The 14,359-nt window shown below is 50.5% G+C and overlaps 4 protein-coding genes across 4 annotated transcripts; 2 read left to right on the forward strand and 2 right to left on the reverse strand.

The window, feature by feature from the left end:
* Nucleotides 1–4,924: 4,924 nt before the first annotated feature.
* On the reverse strand, nucleotides 4,925–5,366 carry LOC116826551 (histone H2B 8-like). Its single transcript, XM_032783348.2, has one exon. It carries the CDS (start codon nucleotides 5,336–5,338, stop codon nucleotides 4,925–4,927), a length of 414 nt encoding a protein of 137 aa, XP_032639239.1. The 5' UTR covers nucleotides 5,339–5,366.
* A 322-nt stretch (nucleotides 5,367–5,688) lies between these two features.
* LOC116826555 (histone H2A.J-like) lies at nucleotides 5,689–11,738 on the forward strand. Its single transcript, XM_032783353.2, has 2 exons — nucleotides 5,689–6,114; nucleotides 11,652–11,738. Exon 1 carries the CDS (start codon nucleotides 5,721–5,723, stop codon nucleotides 6,108–6,110), a length of 390 nt encoding a protein of 129 aa, XP_032639244.1. The 5' UTR covers nucleotides 5,689–5,720; the 3' UTR covers nucleotides 6,111–6,114; nucleotides 11,652–11,738.
* Nucleotides 11,665–12,371, reverse strand: LOC116826561 (histone H2B 8-like). Its single transcript, XM_075070766.1, has one exon. It carries the CDS (start codon nucleotides 12,043–12,045, stop codon nucleotides 11,665–11,667), a length of 381 nt encoding a protein of 126 aa, XP_074926867.1. The 5' UTR covers nucleotides 12,046–12,371.
* Nucleotides 12,372–12,432: 61 nt separating this feature from the next.
* On the forward strand, nucleotides 12,433–13,094 carry LOC116826557 (histone H2A type 2-C-like). Its single transcript, XM_032783355.2, has one exon. The coding sequence runs from the start codon at nucleotides 12,458–12,460 to the stop codon at nucleotides 12,845–12,847; it is 390 nt and encodes a 129-aa protein (XP_032639246.1). The 5' UTR covers nucleotides 12,433–12,457; the 3' UTR covers nucleotides 12,848–13,094.
* Nucleotides 13,095–14,359: the final 1,265 nt, after the last annotated feature.

Here is a 14,359-nt window from a genome sequence, read left to right on the forward strand (position 1 = left end):
CGCCCCCCACCGAGTTGCTGCCCCCAGATTCCCCCCCACACTGGGATCCTGCCTGGCCCCAAGGGGCAATGCCCCAGGCTGGTTCTGGGACTGTGTCAGGGTGGGGGGCAGCCCCACCACCCAATCTGGGGGGTGATCCCCACCTTGGTGCAGTGGGCGGGGGGTCTCCCCCTGCCAGGCTGGAGCCTCTGCATGGATTTGACTGACAAATAAAACTGGCTGAGTTTTGGGCACAGAATTTGTAACCTTTTGGTGCTGAATGGCCCTTGTGCTCCCCATACCCGTTGTACCATATTGGAGGCAGCGCAGCGCGAGCCAAGCCACCTCTGTGTGACGTTAGCAGGGACTGGCTTCACTTGTGCCTTCTCTGGAGTCATTGGTAAAACCAGGCCCCTGCTCCCCACCTGTTACCAACCCGGGCGCCCCTGTCACTGGAATGTCAGGTCTCATGAACCCCCCTAAAAATGGGATTTTCTCCTTGAGCTGAGTACAAATAAGAAAGGCCCTTGGAAATCTAATGGGGGGGGTTATGGTCTGCTTCTTCCACACTAATGAACGCTAATTATTATTCATCACAACAGTCGGTTTATTACACGATGACAATGGCGGCCCTCGGAGGGAGCCGGTCACGGGCCAAGGCTCCCCCATTTCACCAGGGAGTCGCAGATGTGAAACAGCAGGAAGGGATTTAAGAAGCTGACTCAGGGTGTTTACACCACCCGCCGGATTGAACACCCGCAGGCCTTCGGGTCCCTCCCGAGCAGTCCAGGCAAACGACGCACGTTCGGCCCAAGCTGAAACTTGTTCTTCGGCGTCACGTTAAGAACAGGAGCTGCCTATTTACTTTTAAAAACAGCAACAAATTATCCACCTCCTTTTCTGTTTGAATCTCCCCAGCGGGTAGAGACGGCTCGGCTCAGCTTAGCGCTTGGAAGTCCAGGGGCTTGGGCTGCTGCCCCCCCCAGGGCCCTAGGGACAGCTCTGTCTGGCCCCCATTAGGGAGCTCCCCCCCCCCCAAGACCTCCCTGTAACATTTCGCAAACCACAGTTTGGGAACCAGGCAAATCTCTAGATGAGTTGATGGACTCCCCCCTGGAAGACCTCTAAGTACACCCAGGGGCCACTGGTCTAACCCTCTAGCTCCCCCATCATAAGCATTCCCCAATCTGGACCTTAGCGTCCAGAAATCTGGGTGCCTGCATGAACCCCTCTAAGCTTAATTACCAGCTTAGCTTTGATCTCGCTGCCACCATCCAAAAATTCCAGGGTTTTGGCTCCCTCTGGTCTCCCCAAAACCTTCCTTGGAGGGACCCCAAGACTCAGAGTCTCACAACAAAGGGAAATAACCCACTTCCCTTCCCCCTCTCTCTCCCACCCAGACTTTCCTCTCTGGGCTAACCTGAGAGTTATGAGAGTTACTGATGCAACCTTTACATCAACAATACCAAAAGCATGTCTCCTCTCTTCCACAAAGAGACAAACCCAAAGACAAGGAAACAGAAAAGATTCTATCTCTCTTCCCCCTCCTTCACCAATTCCCTGGTGCTGCAGAGCTTACCCTCCGTAGATCTAACACAAAGAGAATTCCCCCTCCCTTCGTTCCTTAGCCTACCCAGAGAGAAAACTCAAACAAGTCTTAAAAAAGAAAGCTTTATATAAAAAAGAAAGAAAAAAAACACTATAACATATGATCTCTGCATTAAGTTGACAATACACGGGCTTTTACTTAAAAGAAAAATATGAATAAACAGACTTATTCAAAAAGAGATACAATTTAAACATTCCAGCAACTACACACATGTAAATACAAAACAAAACATATAAAAGCCTATTGTTTTGCTACCTTTTACTCACAACTTTGAAACTGAAGATTAGAAGCCTGAAGATAGAAAGAAATCCCCTCTCATAGCTGAGAGCCAGACAAAGACACAGGCCACACAAAAAAATTCCTCCCCTGCTGTGAAAATCCGGTTTCCTGATTGGTCCTCTGGTCAGGTGTTTGGTTCCTTTGTTAACCCTTTACAGGTGAAAGAAACATTAACCCTTAGCTATCTATTTATCCATTAACCCTGCTTCTATTCTCACCCATCCCCGGGCCCTCCCTATCGGAGGCAGAGAACCAGGCGTCCTGGCTCCCCGCCCGCCCTCTAACCATAGCCCCCGTCCCCTCCCCTTCCAGCGCGGGACAAGACCAGGCTCCTGGCTCCCAGCCCCCTGCTCTAACAACTAGCCCCAGAGCCAGGAGAGAACCAGGAGTCTGGCTCTCGCCCGCTCTAACCCTACCCCCATCCCCTCCAAGAGCCAGGAGACACAGGAGTCCGGCTCCCGCCCCCATGGGCAGCTCTGCGGACCAGAGCCTGTGCCTCTCAGCCCAGGCCTTATCCACCCGCCCGCCCCCAGACTACCATGAGCCCGACCTGGAGGCGGGGGCGTGTCCCTCTGCACCAAACACCGCGCTCCCCCCCGCGACCCCAGCCCCCACTCACCCTTGCTATCCAATCCTGCCCCCCCAGTACCTGCCCCTCCCGCTATTGCGCCTCAGGGTAGGCCGGCACCTGGGTCTTTGGTGGCGTCTGTGGCGTTGGGGTGCGGGGAGCCCGGACGCCTGGTTCTTCCCTCCGTGCCGTGCTGGAAGGTGGGTGGGTCCCGCTGCCGATGGCTCTTCAGCGTTGCCCCGGCCTCCGCAGCGCACCCGGCCGGTTCGGTTCGGTTGCTCCTGCCCGACCGCTCCAGCGGGGCGGGACCCAGCGTGGGCTGGTCATGTGACAGATCAGCTGATTTCCCCCCCCCGCTTTCCTGGTGAAAACAGCGCCCCCCCCATCCCTGTCCTGCCGCCAGTCGGGGTGGGGGGGACTCGCCCATGTCCAAGCTGCAACTCCCACTGATGTCCAGGAGCATGGGGGCGCCCCCAGAGATCGGGGGTGACCCCTCCAGGCCCCCTCCATGATCCGACGCCTGGGGGGGGGCGGGTGCCGGCGGGGCAGCAGGCCACGTTACACCCCCCCCTCAGGAAACCTCCAACTATTCAAAAATGTCTGTAGCTCGAGGACAGCGCGGGGGGGGGGCTCTCGGGGCGCGGAGGGGGGGCAGCGAACTGCAATGACTTGGCGGGGGGAGAGGGCTGCATTCCCACTTTGGCCACTGCGGGTCATGTCGTACGCCCCACAGGGGTTAACAGCCTCCCCGTGCGATGCTGCTGTTGGGTGGGGGGGCCAAGGGGGCGGAGCTAGGGTGGGCTGGGGGGTACGTAGTGGTTCCCCCACTGCCCACTTACTCTCGGCATTGGGAGCCCCCATTGCGCCGTTGTGGGGGGCAAGTCCCCGGGGAGGGTAACGAACCCCCTTGGCCTTTTGTCTTCTTCGCCTAAATAATGTTACAAAGCTTTTGTCCAGGGGGTGGGTTGGCGGCCCCCCCCCCCGAGAGCCCCCTTTGCTGGCGAGAGACGGATCTCTGATTTGGGGGAGTCAGTGAGGTGCCGGTGAGGGTCACGACAACCCCCCCCTTTCCTCTATGACTCGACATAAAGGGGAAATCGGAGGCAGGAGCTGGGCGAGGGAGCACCCCCAATCTGCCCCCCCATGGGCACACGGGACGGGGAACAAGGAACGTATTCAGCGACTGGAGCATGAACCCCAACCCCCCTCTGGAACAAAGGCTACAGACCTTGGACCCCCAGCCCCGCTGCAAGGGCCCAGCTGCAGTGGGGTTCGGGGGGAGTGCATACAGTGAGTCCTGAAACCTGGCGGCCGGGGTGGGAGCTTGGGCGATGGCGGGGGGGCAGGTTGGTGAGGTCGGGCCTCTCTGAGCAGGTGGGTGCAGTTGGGGGGCAAGTGGAACAACCCCGCCCCCCCAGCACTCTTGGGTGCCCCACAGCCAGTGCACCTGTGATCTCTCCCCCCCACGGGGCTTAGGGCCAGCCCCACCCCCGTCAACGCAGCAGGAGCGCCAGGGGCCCATTGCGGGGAAGACCTGGCCCAGGATTCAATGGGTACACACGAGGGGTTGGAGCCAGGACTCTGGGTTCTCCCCCAGCTTGGGGTAGGGCAGGGGCATAATATGAGGCAAATATTCATTCTTTTGACTAATCATTGTTTAAGCCATCCCTGACTGTCTCCTGCTTTTTGAACATTGGGTGCCGATTGGTTACAAGATTTGCTTCTCGCGAGATTTCTCTCTGTGGGGTAGCCAAGGTGGTTCCTTGGGGTGTAGGCGGTTGAGTTCCTCCCCCAGACAGGATTCGAGAGGCTTCACCAGTTGTCCCACATCTGGCTGTCACATGGTCGCAAACGGAATCTCCCTCCGGTCGGTTTTGGCGCTGTTTTTAACAAAGGTAAACGCGCTGCTCCCCTTCCAATCTCCCAGGCCCCAAATCCGGTTTAGAAAGGCAGATTCACGGGATTAACGTCCTTGGGAAACAACCACTGAAATACCGGGAAATGAATAGCGCTTTCCCCTCCTGGGGAAGCCGAGAAACTGGTTTAGGTCTGATCATTGATCCTATCCCTATAAATCTGTATTAAAACAAACACAAAAATCTCAGTTTATTTTGTCTATAAAGACCATTCTTGCCCCACTGGTTCAGCTGGAAGAATAAACGTGAGCTTTCTAAGCTTATGAAAGAAGGACCAGGAATTTCAGTTGATCACCTAAACACTCGTCCCTAGAAGCGGGTTTGCCTTCCTGTAGCGTTTACCCGTAATATGCATCTTTTGAGCCCAAGACATACCTCTAATTGACAGCATTGGAACCCCCTTAATGATCACACGATCTACTGTCGGTGTTAAACCAAGAAACACGAGACAGGACTAGGTTATCCCAGATATTCAAAGCACGTTTTAAAAAGGAGCCTTTAGTACTTCTGCAGTGAAACAGCAACTCAAGCCTCATTGAGAAAGTGGTGGCTCTTAAGAGCTTGGGTTAAGTGCTACAACTTCCCGAAGAGGCACACGACCTTTACTTGGAGCTGTCTGGTGTACTTGGTCACGGCCTTGGTGCCCTCCGAGACGGCGTGTTTGGCCAGCTCTCCGGGCAGCAGCAGGCGCACGGCGGTCTGGATCTCCCGGGAGGTGATGGTGGAGCGCTTGTTGTAATGCGCCAGGCGAGACGCCTCCCCGGTGATGCGCTCGAAGATATCGTTGACGAAGGAGTTCATAATGCCCATGGCCTTGGAGGAAATGCCGGTGTCGGGGTGAACCTGCTTCAGCACCTTGTAGACATAAATGGAGTAACTCTCCTTCCTGGTCTTGCGGCGCTTCTTATCCCCCTTCTTCTGGGTTTTGGTCAGCGCTTTCTTGGAGCCCTTCTTGGGCGCTGGAGCAGATTTCGCTGGCTCAGGCATATTAAATATTACACGCAACCTAGAAAACGCAATACTGTAACCTGCAGCTGTGGCCCTCTATTGATACCGCACCTATGTAAATACGGTAGCCTACCTTTTCCTTTCCTATTGGCTGATAGCAAGTTACACGTCACCCCCGCGGCCAACCCAGGAACGCAGGACGCAGACTCTACCTCTTGCACTTCCTATTGGACAGTCACAGCATCTTTAATCCCCATTGGCCAGGTAGAGAAGTAGCTTTCCCATTGGGTGATACAGGGAGAGCCAATCAGAAGTCGCGTGGCTCATCTGCCCGAGTCTATAAAAGGTTGGGCCCGTACAATTTCAAGTATGTATGCGTAGAATTCTGTAAGTTGGAGTTATTGGTTTGCAGAGCGTCGTCATGTCGGGCCGTGGAAAGCAGGGTGGCAAAGTGCGGGCTAAGGCCAAATCTCGCTCTTCTCGTGCTGGGCTGCAGTTTCCTGTGGGCCGCGTGCACCGGCTGCTGCGCAAGGGGAACTATGCGGAGCGAGTAGGAGCCGGCGCGCCCGTTTACATGGCTGCAGTGCTGGAGTATCTCACCGCTGAAATCTTGGAGCTGGCCGGTAACGCTGCCCGGGACAACAAGAAAACTCGCATCATCCCCCGGCATTTGCAGCTGGCCATCCGCAACGACGAGGAGCTGAACAAGCTGTTGGGGAAAGTCACCATCGCGCAGGGTGGCGTTCTGCCCAATATCCAGGCGGTGCTGCTCCCCAAGAAAACCGAAAGCCACAAAGCCAAGGGCAAATGAGCAGGTAGTTAGGATTTGAATTCATAGAACCCAAAGGCTCTTTTAAGAGCCACCCACAAGTTCGAAAAGAGCTGATGATCTCTGAAAACATAAGTGGGAGATGGGGCGGGGGTGAAAACGAAGTACAAGTAGATATTTTGGCGATGCATGCAACAGATTGTGGGTGATTTATTGTGTGGCTGGATTGTTACCAGACAGCAAAGATTTGGTGTTAAACTGGGTTCCACTTTTCTATTAAAAGAGCAACTTCATTTCTAAGGGATTAGGAGTGAAACGCATGAACACCCCATACAGCTGCTAAAACGGAGAATGATCTGTACTTAATTTGGCAGTACAATTACTTTCTCCACTTACCTGGTTTTTGGCATTTCTCAGGAAAATGGTTTAGATGAAATAATTACTCTAATCTGCATTTTGGTGTGAGTTTAGCAAGTGAACTTAAATGCAAGAATCAATACTTCCTCCTGCTCCTATTCTGTCATTTCTGCTTCTGTATAAATGTGTCCTCAGTCTCCTGGCTCAGAGCAGGATGGAGATGAGTAACAGCTCTATAGAGAAAGGTTACTAATTTTTTTTTCACTCTACCCATGTTTTCCTGCTTTCACAAGGTAAGTGGTGGTTTACAATTTTATTCACAAGCTGAGAGCATGCTATGAAATATATGTGAAATAGTGTCATTATAATGAGCCACACAGATCAAAATCCAAACGTGGATATTGATGATAATGTAAGAATGGCCATACTGGTTTAGGCCAATGGTCTGTCTAGCCCAGTATGGTGTCTTTGAATAGTAGCTGGTACCTTGTATTTCAGAATGAATCAACAGAACAAGTGACTGATCCGTCCCTTGTCCACTGCCAGTCTTGATCAGTCAGAGGCAAGGGACACTCAGGGTTCCATCCCAGACCATTATTGGCTAATAGCCATTAGCGACTTGTCATCCATGAATTTATCTAATTTTCTGAGCCATGTTATAGTTTTGGTCTTCACAACATCCGCTGGCAAGGAGTTCCACAGGTTGTGTTGAGTGAAGTATCCTTTATATCAAGGGTTCTCAAATGGGGGGTTGAGATCCCTTGGGGGGGTCACAAGGTTCTTACATGGGGGGGCTGTGAACTGTCAGCCTCCACCCCAAACCCCATTTTGCCTCCAGCATTTAATGGTGTTTAAATACATAAAAAGTGTTTTTAAATTATAAGGGGGGTTGTACTGAGGCTTTCTGTGTGAAAGTGGTCACCAGCGCAAAAGTCTGAGAACCGCTGCTTTTTATGATTGTTTATATGGAGAAAACACAGGGGAGGGAAAGAGCCTCTTCCTTCTGGGCCACATCGAAATAAATGTTTTATAGAAATGTGGCACCCCAATTAAGTGCTCCCTGTGCTGGGTGGGTGCACCCTTTTTCCACTGTTCCCTCTTCTCCCATATCAGGGCCTTCCAATCTCCTTCCTGTGGCACGAGTTCTGTGTGCCCCCATTTCTCCTTTCTCTGGCAGGGGCTCAGAATGAGCCCGTTATCTCCTTCCTTCCCATATGAGGGTGTCTGCATGCCACTTTTCCTCTTTCCCCAATATGAGGGTCCTTCATTCTCTCCTTCCGTGTCGGGGGCTGTACATTCTCCCAATGCCAACACATTCCCTTCCTGCCCCCCCCCCCATTTTTGCGTGGGAGAAAAGTCATTTTGCATAGCCATATCAATGTGTTAACTGGTCGGTGTCATGGACTCACAGGCCATGCCCACTCTTGGCTCCGTGCAGTCCTTGGGAAAACCCCCCTTCAGTGTGACAGGCCTTCTCAGAGGTCAAATCCCTCTGCCTCCTGGAACTACACCTCTCTGAGCCTTAGCACCCCTGTCTCTCACCGTTGGCCTCCTCAGAGAGTCCACTCGCTCTGGACCGTGGGGCCTCCACTCCCAGAGGGAATAATGCCACCCTGTTCTCTAGCCCGGAGCAACGCTCAGCCACTGTAAAAGAGGAGGGTTTATGGAGAAGAAGCAGGGATAAGATGTGGGGTGTGTATGGTTATACTGGAAGAGGGTTAATGGGCACCATCAACCAGTTATTTAATCTCCAGGCAAAGGCAGAAACGTTTGAGGCAAGGCTTGGCCTGTGCTAAAGAACTGGCCGGAGCTTAATGTTTCTCTTGTTCGGCTTTCTGACTTCTTCCCACCCTCCAAAATCATTCTGATCACAGATGCCTGGACTATTTCCATTTCCTGAACGTTTGGAATTGACTGGATGTAAGATTCCAACTTTACTGTGTTACACACAGACCTACAGACAACTGCCATCAACTTGCGTGTAAGGCCTTCACCAGCTCAGCCCATAATCCTGTTTGATTTACTGTGGAATGAGCCTCTGCCCCTCCTTGGGCACAGAGCCTCTTCCATGGAGCGGGAACCCGCACCTCCTGCCTTTAGCACCAGAGGACCCCCCCCCCCCCGTGACTTCATTAAATTCTAACCTGCCCCTGTTGCACAGAAAAAAACTGGGAGGGACCCTTTGAGGCACTTGAGTGAGGTGTAACTCATGTAGGTTTGCTTTCAAATGGCTCCTGCCCTATCCAGATTTATCACAATGGACAGTTCTCTAAAGATGTCCGTGCAGCCACAGTCAAAAAAGCAAACAGGATGTTAGGAATCATTAAAAAGGGATCGAAAATAAGATGGAGAATATCTTATTGCCCTTATAAATTCATGGTACGCCCTCATCTTGAATACTGTGTACAGATGTGGTCTCCTCATCTCCAAAAAAGATCTGCTGGCATAGGAAAAGGTTCAGAGAAGGGCAACTAAAATGATTTGGGGTTTGGAACAGGTCCCAGATGAGGATAGATTAAAGAGGCTGGGACTGTTCAGCTTGGAAAAGAGGAGAGGAAGGGGGGATATGACAGAGGTCTATAAAATTATGAGTGATGTGGAGAAAGTGAAGAAGGAAAGGTTATTTACTTGTTCCCATAATACAAGAACTAGGGGTCACTAAATGAAATGAATGGGCAGCAGGTTTAAAACAAATCAAAGGAAGTTCCTCTTCAGGCAGCGCACAGTAAACTTGTGGAACTCCTTGGCTGAGGAGGTTGTGAAGGCCGGGACTAGAACAGGGTTTAAAAGCAAAGTGGATGGATCATTACATAAAGTAAAACTGTTTCCCCAGGATTATTTTTCCCCTACTGTTACTCACACCTTCTTATCAACTGTTGGAAATGAGCCATCCTGATTAGCACTACAAAAGGTTTTTTTTTCCCTCTTGCTGATAATAGACCACCTTAACTGATCACTCGTTATAGTGTATATGGCAACACCCTTTTTTTCAAGTTCTCTGTGTACATATGACTTCCTACTGTATTTTCCACTACATGTATCTGATGAAGTGGGTTTTATCCCAGGGAAGCTTATGCTCAAATAAATTTGTTACAGTTTGCTTCAATGGCTTTCAGCACCTCCACTGTACAAATTGTTCCAGCGCTGCTGAGTGAGCTTCTTGACTCTCAATCTATTTAGTTTAATAAACATAAGATTAAGGGGTGACTTTTATCCCCTATGCGCTATAACTACAGACGCCCTCCCACTTACGCAATTGTTCCGTTCCGGAAAGCCTTGTGTAACTCAAATTTTGCGTGAGTCAGAAACATATACTCGTACATTACGCAAAAATTTCTGCAACTCAAAAATCTTATTTTGGGCTTAAGGAACTTTTTCCGTAAGTGCAAATTTGGTAAGTTGGGTCTTGCATAACCCGGGGAGTGTCCGTACCTACTTGGGGATCAAATATTTGATAATGGGCTAGTTACTCTAGCAGTCAAAGGTCTAACAAGTTCCAGTATCTGGAACTTATGCTAGGTGAATTTAGACTGGAAATAAGGTGTATATTTAGAACAGTGAAGGTAATTAATCATTGGGGCAATTTACCAAGGGTTATAGTGGAGTCTCTAGCACTGGCAATTATAAAATCAAGATGGGATGATTCTTCTACTAAATGCGGGTGCTCTAGTTCAAACAGGATTTTGGGAAAGGCCGGTGGCTTCTGTTAGGCTAGAATGCAGACCCCAGTGGTCTCTTCTGGTCCTTTAGAAACTCGTCTCTTACTGTAACTTTGCCTCAGAGACTGTCATTTATTTTATGGTAGCACTGTGGAGGCCATCCTAGCCAGGCCCTTAAGCACTACTACAATAACAGAGTTAAATAATAATGAATTAGCTGGATACAGCTAGTCTGGATGTTCTGTACAATACAATATTTGAGCCACAGAGTTAAGCGTTTGAAAGACTGGTGTTAAATCTGTTAGTCTATATATAAAGTGCCACAGGACTCTTTGCTGCTGTTACAGATCCAGAGTAACAAGGCTCCCCCTCTGATACTCGCCCTATAATGTGACGAATCTTCGCTCCCACCAATGAGGCTCCGCCGAGCAAGTTCTGGCCAATCATTAGTCAGAGCTTAACTTAAAATTCAAAAAACTGCCTTTTGGCGCCAGCCCCGCTCCACCGTTCATTGATCTGATCAATAATGAAACGAGTCCCAGTTAGAAGAAATTAACAATGGAACGTAGCGTAAAACACCCATTAAAGCTTTTTCAGCTCAAGAGCTTTCAAGAACGAATGAATTGTCTCCACCTGTAGCTAAATTAAAAATATTTTCATTAACCTCATTCACTCCTCCAGCCAGCAGCACATTCACAACCTCAAACGTCTCCAGGCTCTCTCTGCTTTTTTTATCCCTTTGAAACATTTTAGTGTAATTTCTTATAGGTCTTTGAGTTGCAATCCCCGCTATTTTCCCCCAGAGCCCAGTAATCTGTCCCTCGGTGTAGCAATTTTAATTTGAAAAATCAGGAAAATTAAGTTAATTTAAATCACTGAATTTATATTTTGGGAAGAAATTGATACCACACAGAATGTTACTGAATATCTCTAATGCCTTAAAATTGATAGAATGGAGAAAGGAATATTCTATTTTTTCAAAATACCCTTGAATACACTGAGAGAAAGGAGGTAATTTATTTGTTGTTAAGACTGGACTCATCTTGTTTCTGAAGAAAAAGGTCCAGACTTCAAAAAAAAATACAGCAATCAAGAAATAGTTTTTGTTGCTGAGAAATAAGGTTCTAGTTCTGAAAGGTCTGGAGAACGTTCTTGGGGGTGTCACAGCTAAGTATAAAATGGAACGTATTGGTTAAGCGGATTAATACTGCTCCAGGCATGCAGGGCTGGGGGTGGGGGTGGAAGAATATATTGAAAACTGCTGAAAAACAGCATAATCTTTTAAAGTTCCGATATTTCTCTAACTCAATTACCAGGTTCGTTCAAGTGAAAAATAAATTCACTTTGCACGTAAATTCCATCTCTTATCCCCTGATATCACCTAGAGATGAGATTCACCAGAATGTTATAAATTAGTGGAATTTAACACAAGGTATAAACTGCAAAAGAAATTAGATTCATTCAGTACATCTGAAAGCTGGAGATTAAATTATCAGTTAAAGTGACCACAGCTCTCTTATGGATGAAGTAGGTGGCTCTTAAAAGAGCCGTTGTGTTGTTTTTTTAGAGACCTCTCCCGTTTACTTGGAGCTGGTGTACTTGGTCACGGCCTTGGTGCCCTCCGAGACGGCGTGTTTGGCCAGCTCCCCGGGCAGCAGCAGGCGCACGGCGGTCTGGATCTCCCGGGAGGTGATGGTGGAGCGCTTGTTGTAATGTGCCAGGCGAGACGCCTCCCCGGCGATGCGCTCGAAGATGTCGTTGACGAAGGAGTTCATGATGCCCATAGCCTTGGAAGAGATGCCGGTATCGGGATGAACCTGCTTCAGCACCTTGTAGACATAAATGGAATAACTCTCCTTCCTGGTCTTGCGGCGCTTCTTATCCCCCTTCTTCTGGGTCTTGGTCACCGCTTTCTTAGAGCCCTTCTTAGGCGCGGGAGCTGACTTGGCTGGATCAGGCATAATGACTTCAAGGAAACTCGCTTAATAAAACACTGATAGAACACACTGGATGATAAGCTGTAAGCATAGGAGAGCCTTTATTTATAGCTCCCCTATGCAAATAAGGGTAGCCTAATTCCTACCTTCCTATTGGATATTAAATACTCAGTTATCTGTCTCCATTACAAACTCGTATGCAAATAAGTGGCGCTCCAAGTCTCGCCATCCTATTGGAGACGACAACTGACTCTTCTTCCGATTGGTCGGATTGAGAAGTAGGCTTCCCATTGGTTCTCTCAGGAGCTTTTTGCTTGGCCAATCACGAGTGTCTGGCCTGATCGCTAACGAAGGCATAAAAAGCAAAGAACACATTTTGTTCCGTTAGTTTTATTTTATTCGTGCCGTGTTAGTTTATTCTCTAAAGATCATTATAATGTCTGGCCGGGGAAAGCAGGGAGGTAAAGCTCGGGCTAAAGCTAAGTCTCGCTCTTCTCGTGCTGGGCTGCAGTTTCCTGTGGGTCGTGTTCATCGGCTGCTGCGCAAGGGGAACTACGCGGAGCGAGTGGGAGCTGGTGCTCCCGTTTACATGGCTGCAGTGCTGGAGTACCTTACTGCTGAAATCTTGGAGCTCGCTGGCAACGCCGCCCGGGACAACAAGAAAACCCGTATCATTCCTCGGCACTTGCAGCTGGCCATCCGCAACGACGAGGAGCTGAACAAGCTGCTGGGCAAAGTCACTATCGCTCAGGGTGGCGTACTGCCCAACATCCAGGCGGTACTGCTGCCCAAGAAAACCGAGAGCCATAAAGCCAAGGGAAAGTAAGCAGGTTACTACTGCTGCTGCCGCCTTATAGGCGAGGGCGATTTCTCCACTTAATATCTCAACCCCAAAGGCTCTTTTCAGAGCCACTCACAGCATCAGGCAGAGAGTTGTTAATCCCTTTTGTGTCGCCTTGGTGTTGGTTTTTTGGGGGGTGTTGGTAAGGAAAAATGAACAATCAAATCAGTAAAGATACCAGTACTCTCCCGGGAGAAAACGGGTGGGTAAAATATACAGGAACCCAAATGTTCTTCAGGAAAACACGCCCCACGGCTAGAAAACCGGATCCTTTTCCAGAGACCTGGAAACGGTGCCCCTGGTAATGTGAAGCAATAAGCTATTTTGCTAGGCACATGGGACAGGAGACAGGTAGTGATTTTAGTAAAGCGAGAAGAACTTAAGTTCTCGAGTCGGGTTGCGCGTTTTCCCTTGCTGTAGAGGCTGTTAGGCTGTAATAAAATGGCTATGCTGCGTCAGACCAAAGGTCCATCTAGCCCTGTGTCCTGTCTTCTGCCAGGGGCCAGTGCTGCAGAGCGAATGCAAGTGGGTGGAATAAGCTGAAATGCGAACAGAGCAGATAAATGGAACAAGAGACCTGCTGATTTTTCAGAGGAAGAGGGAGATGAATAATCGAGAGAGCTTTGCGGGGGAAGGTTACTGCCTAGTGCCTTGCAAGCGCGGTTGGTTTCATTTCAAAACCCACAAAGGTTTTTGCCCCCCTTCCATGCAGAAACAGCAGAAGCAGGCCAGGCTTTGCTAGGGGCTCCTGTGCGGATTGCTAGGGGCCGACAGCCGCAGGTTCCGTGCGTCTCTTTAAAAGCGAGGCGCGTGCAGAGAGGTGGGTTCTGGATTAGCTGCTGTCTCCCGTCCTGGGACATGGCTCAGCCAGCGACCCTTCTCCCGCAGCGGAATCTCAGCGAGCTGCCCGGCAGGGAAGCGGGGTGGAATATATGTGCGGGGGGTTGGGGGTGGAATTCACCCCAGCCCGGCAAATTCAAACGGTACAAACTGCCGCGCGCCAGCCATCAGCGAAGGAGGCCCAGGGAACGCCCCTTCGCAGCGCGCCCTTATGCGATGGAGGGGGGCTGTGACAGGCCAAGCCCTTCGCAGCCCCTGAAATTCAAAAGTTCAACTGCCGCGGTGACGAGTTAATGAAAATCCGCAGGATGCGCAGAACAGAGGCACTTGAGCAAACGCCTCACTTCCGCTCTATGGACTACCAGGCACTGAACCCACAACCCCCCAGACTGCCCCTCTATGTCCCCCCAGGCGCTGAGCCCACAACCCCCACTTCCCCTCTATGGCTCCCCAGGCGCTGAGCCCACAACCCCCTAGACTGCCCCTCTGTTCCCCCAGGCACTAAGCACGTCCCCCATTTCCCGTCTATGGCCCCCCAGGCACTGAGCCCACAACCCCCCAGACTGCCCCTCTATGTCCCCCCAGGCGCTGAGCCCGCAACCCCCCACTTCCCCTCTATGGCCCCCCAGGCGCTAAGCCCACAACCCCCACTTCCCC

This window comes from Chelonoidis abingdonii, chromosome 11, assembly GCF_003597395.2.
Source record: "Chelonoidis abingdonii isolate Lonesome George chromosome 11, CheloAbing_2.0, whole genome shotgun sequence".
NCBI lineage: Eukaryota > Metazoa > Chordata > Testudines > Testudinidae > Chelonoidis > Chelonoidis abingdonii.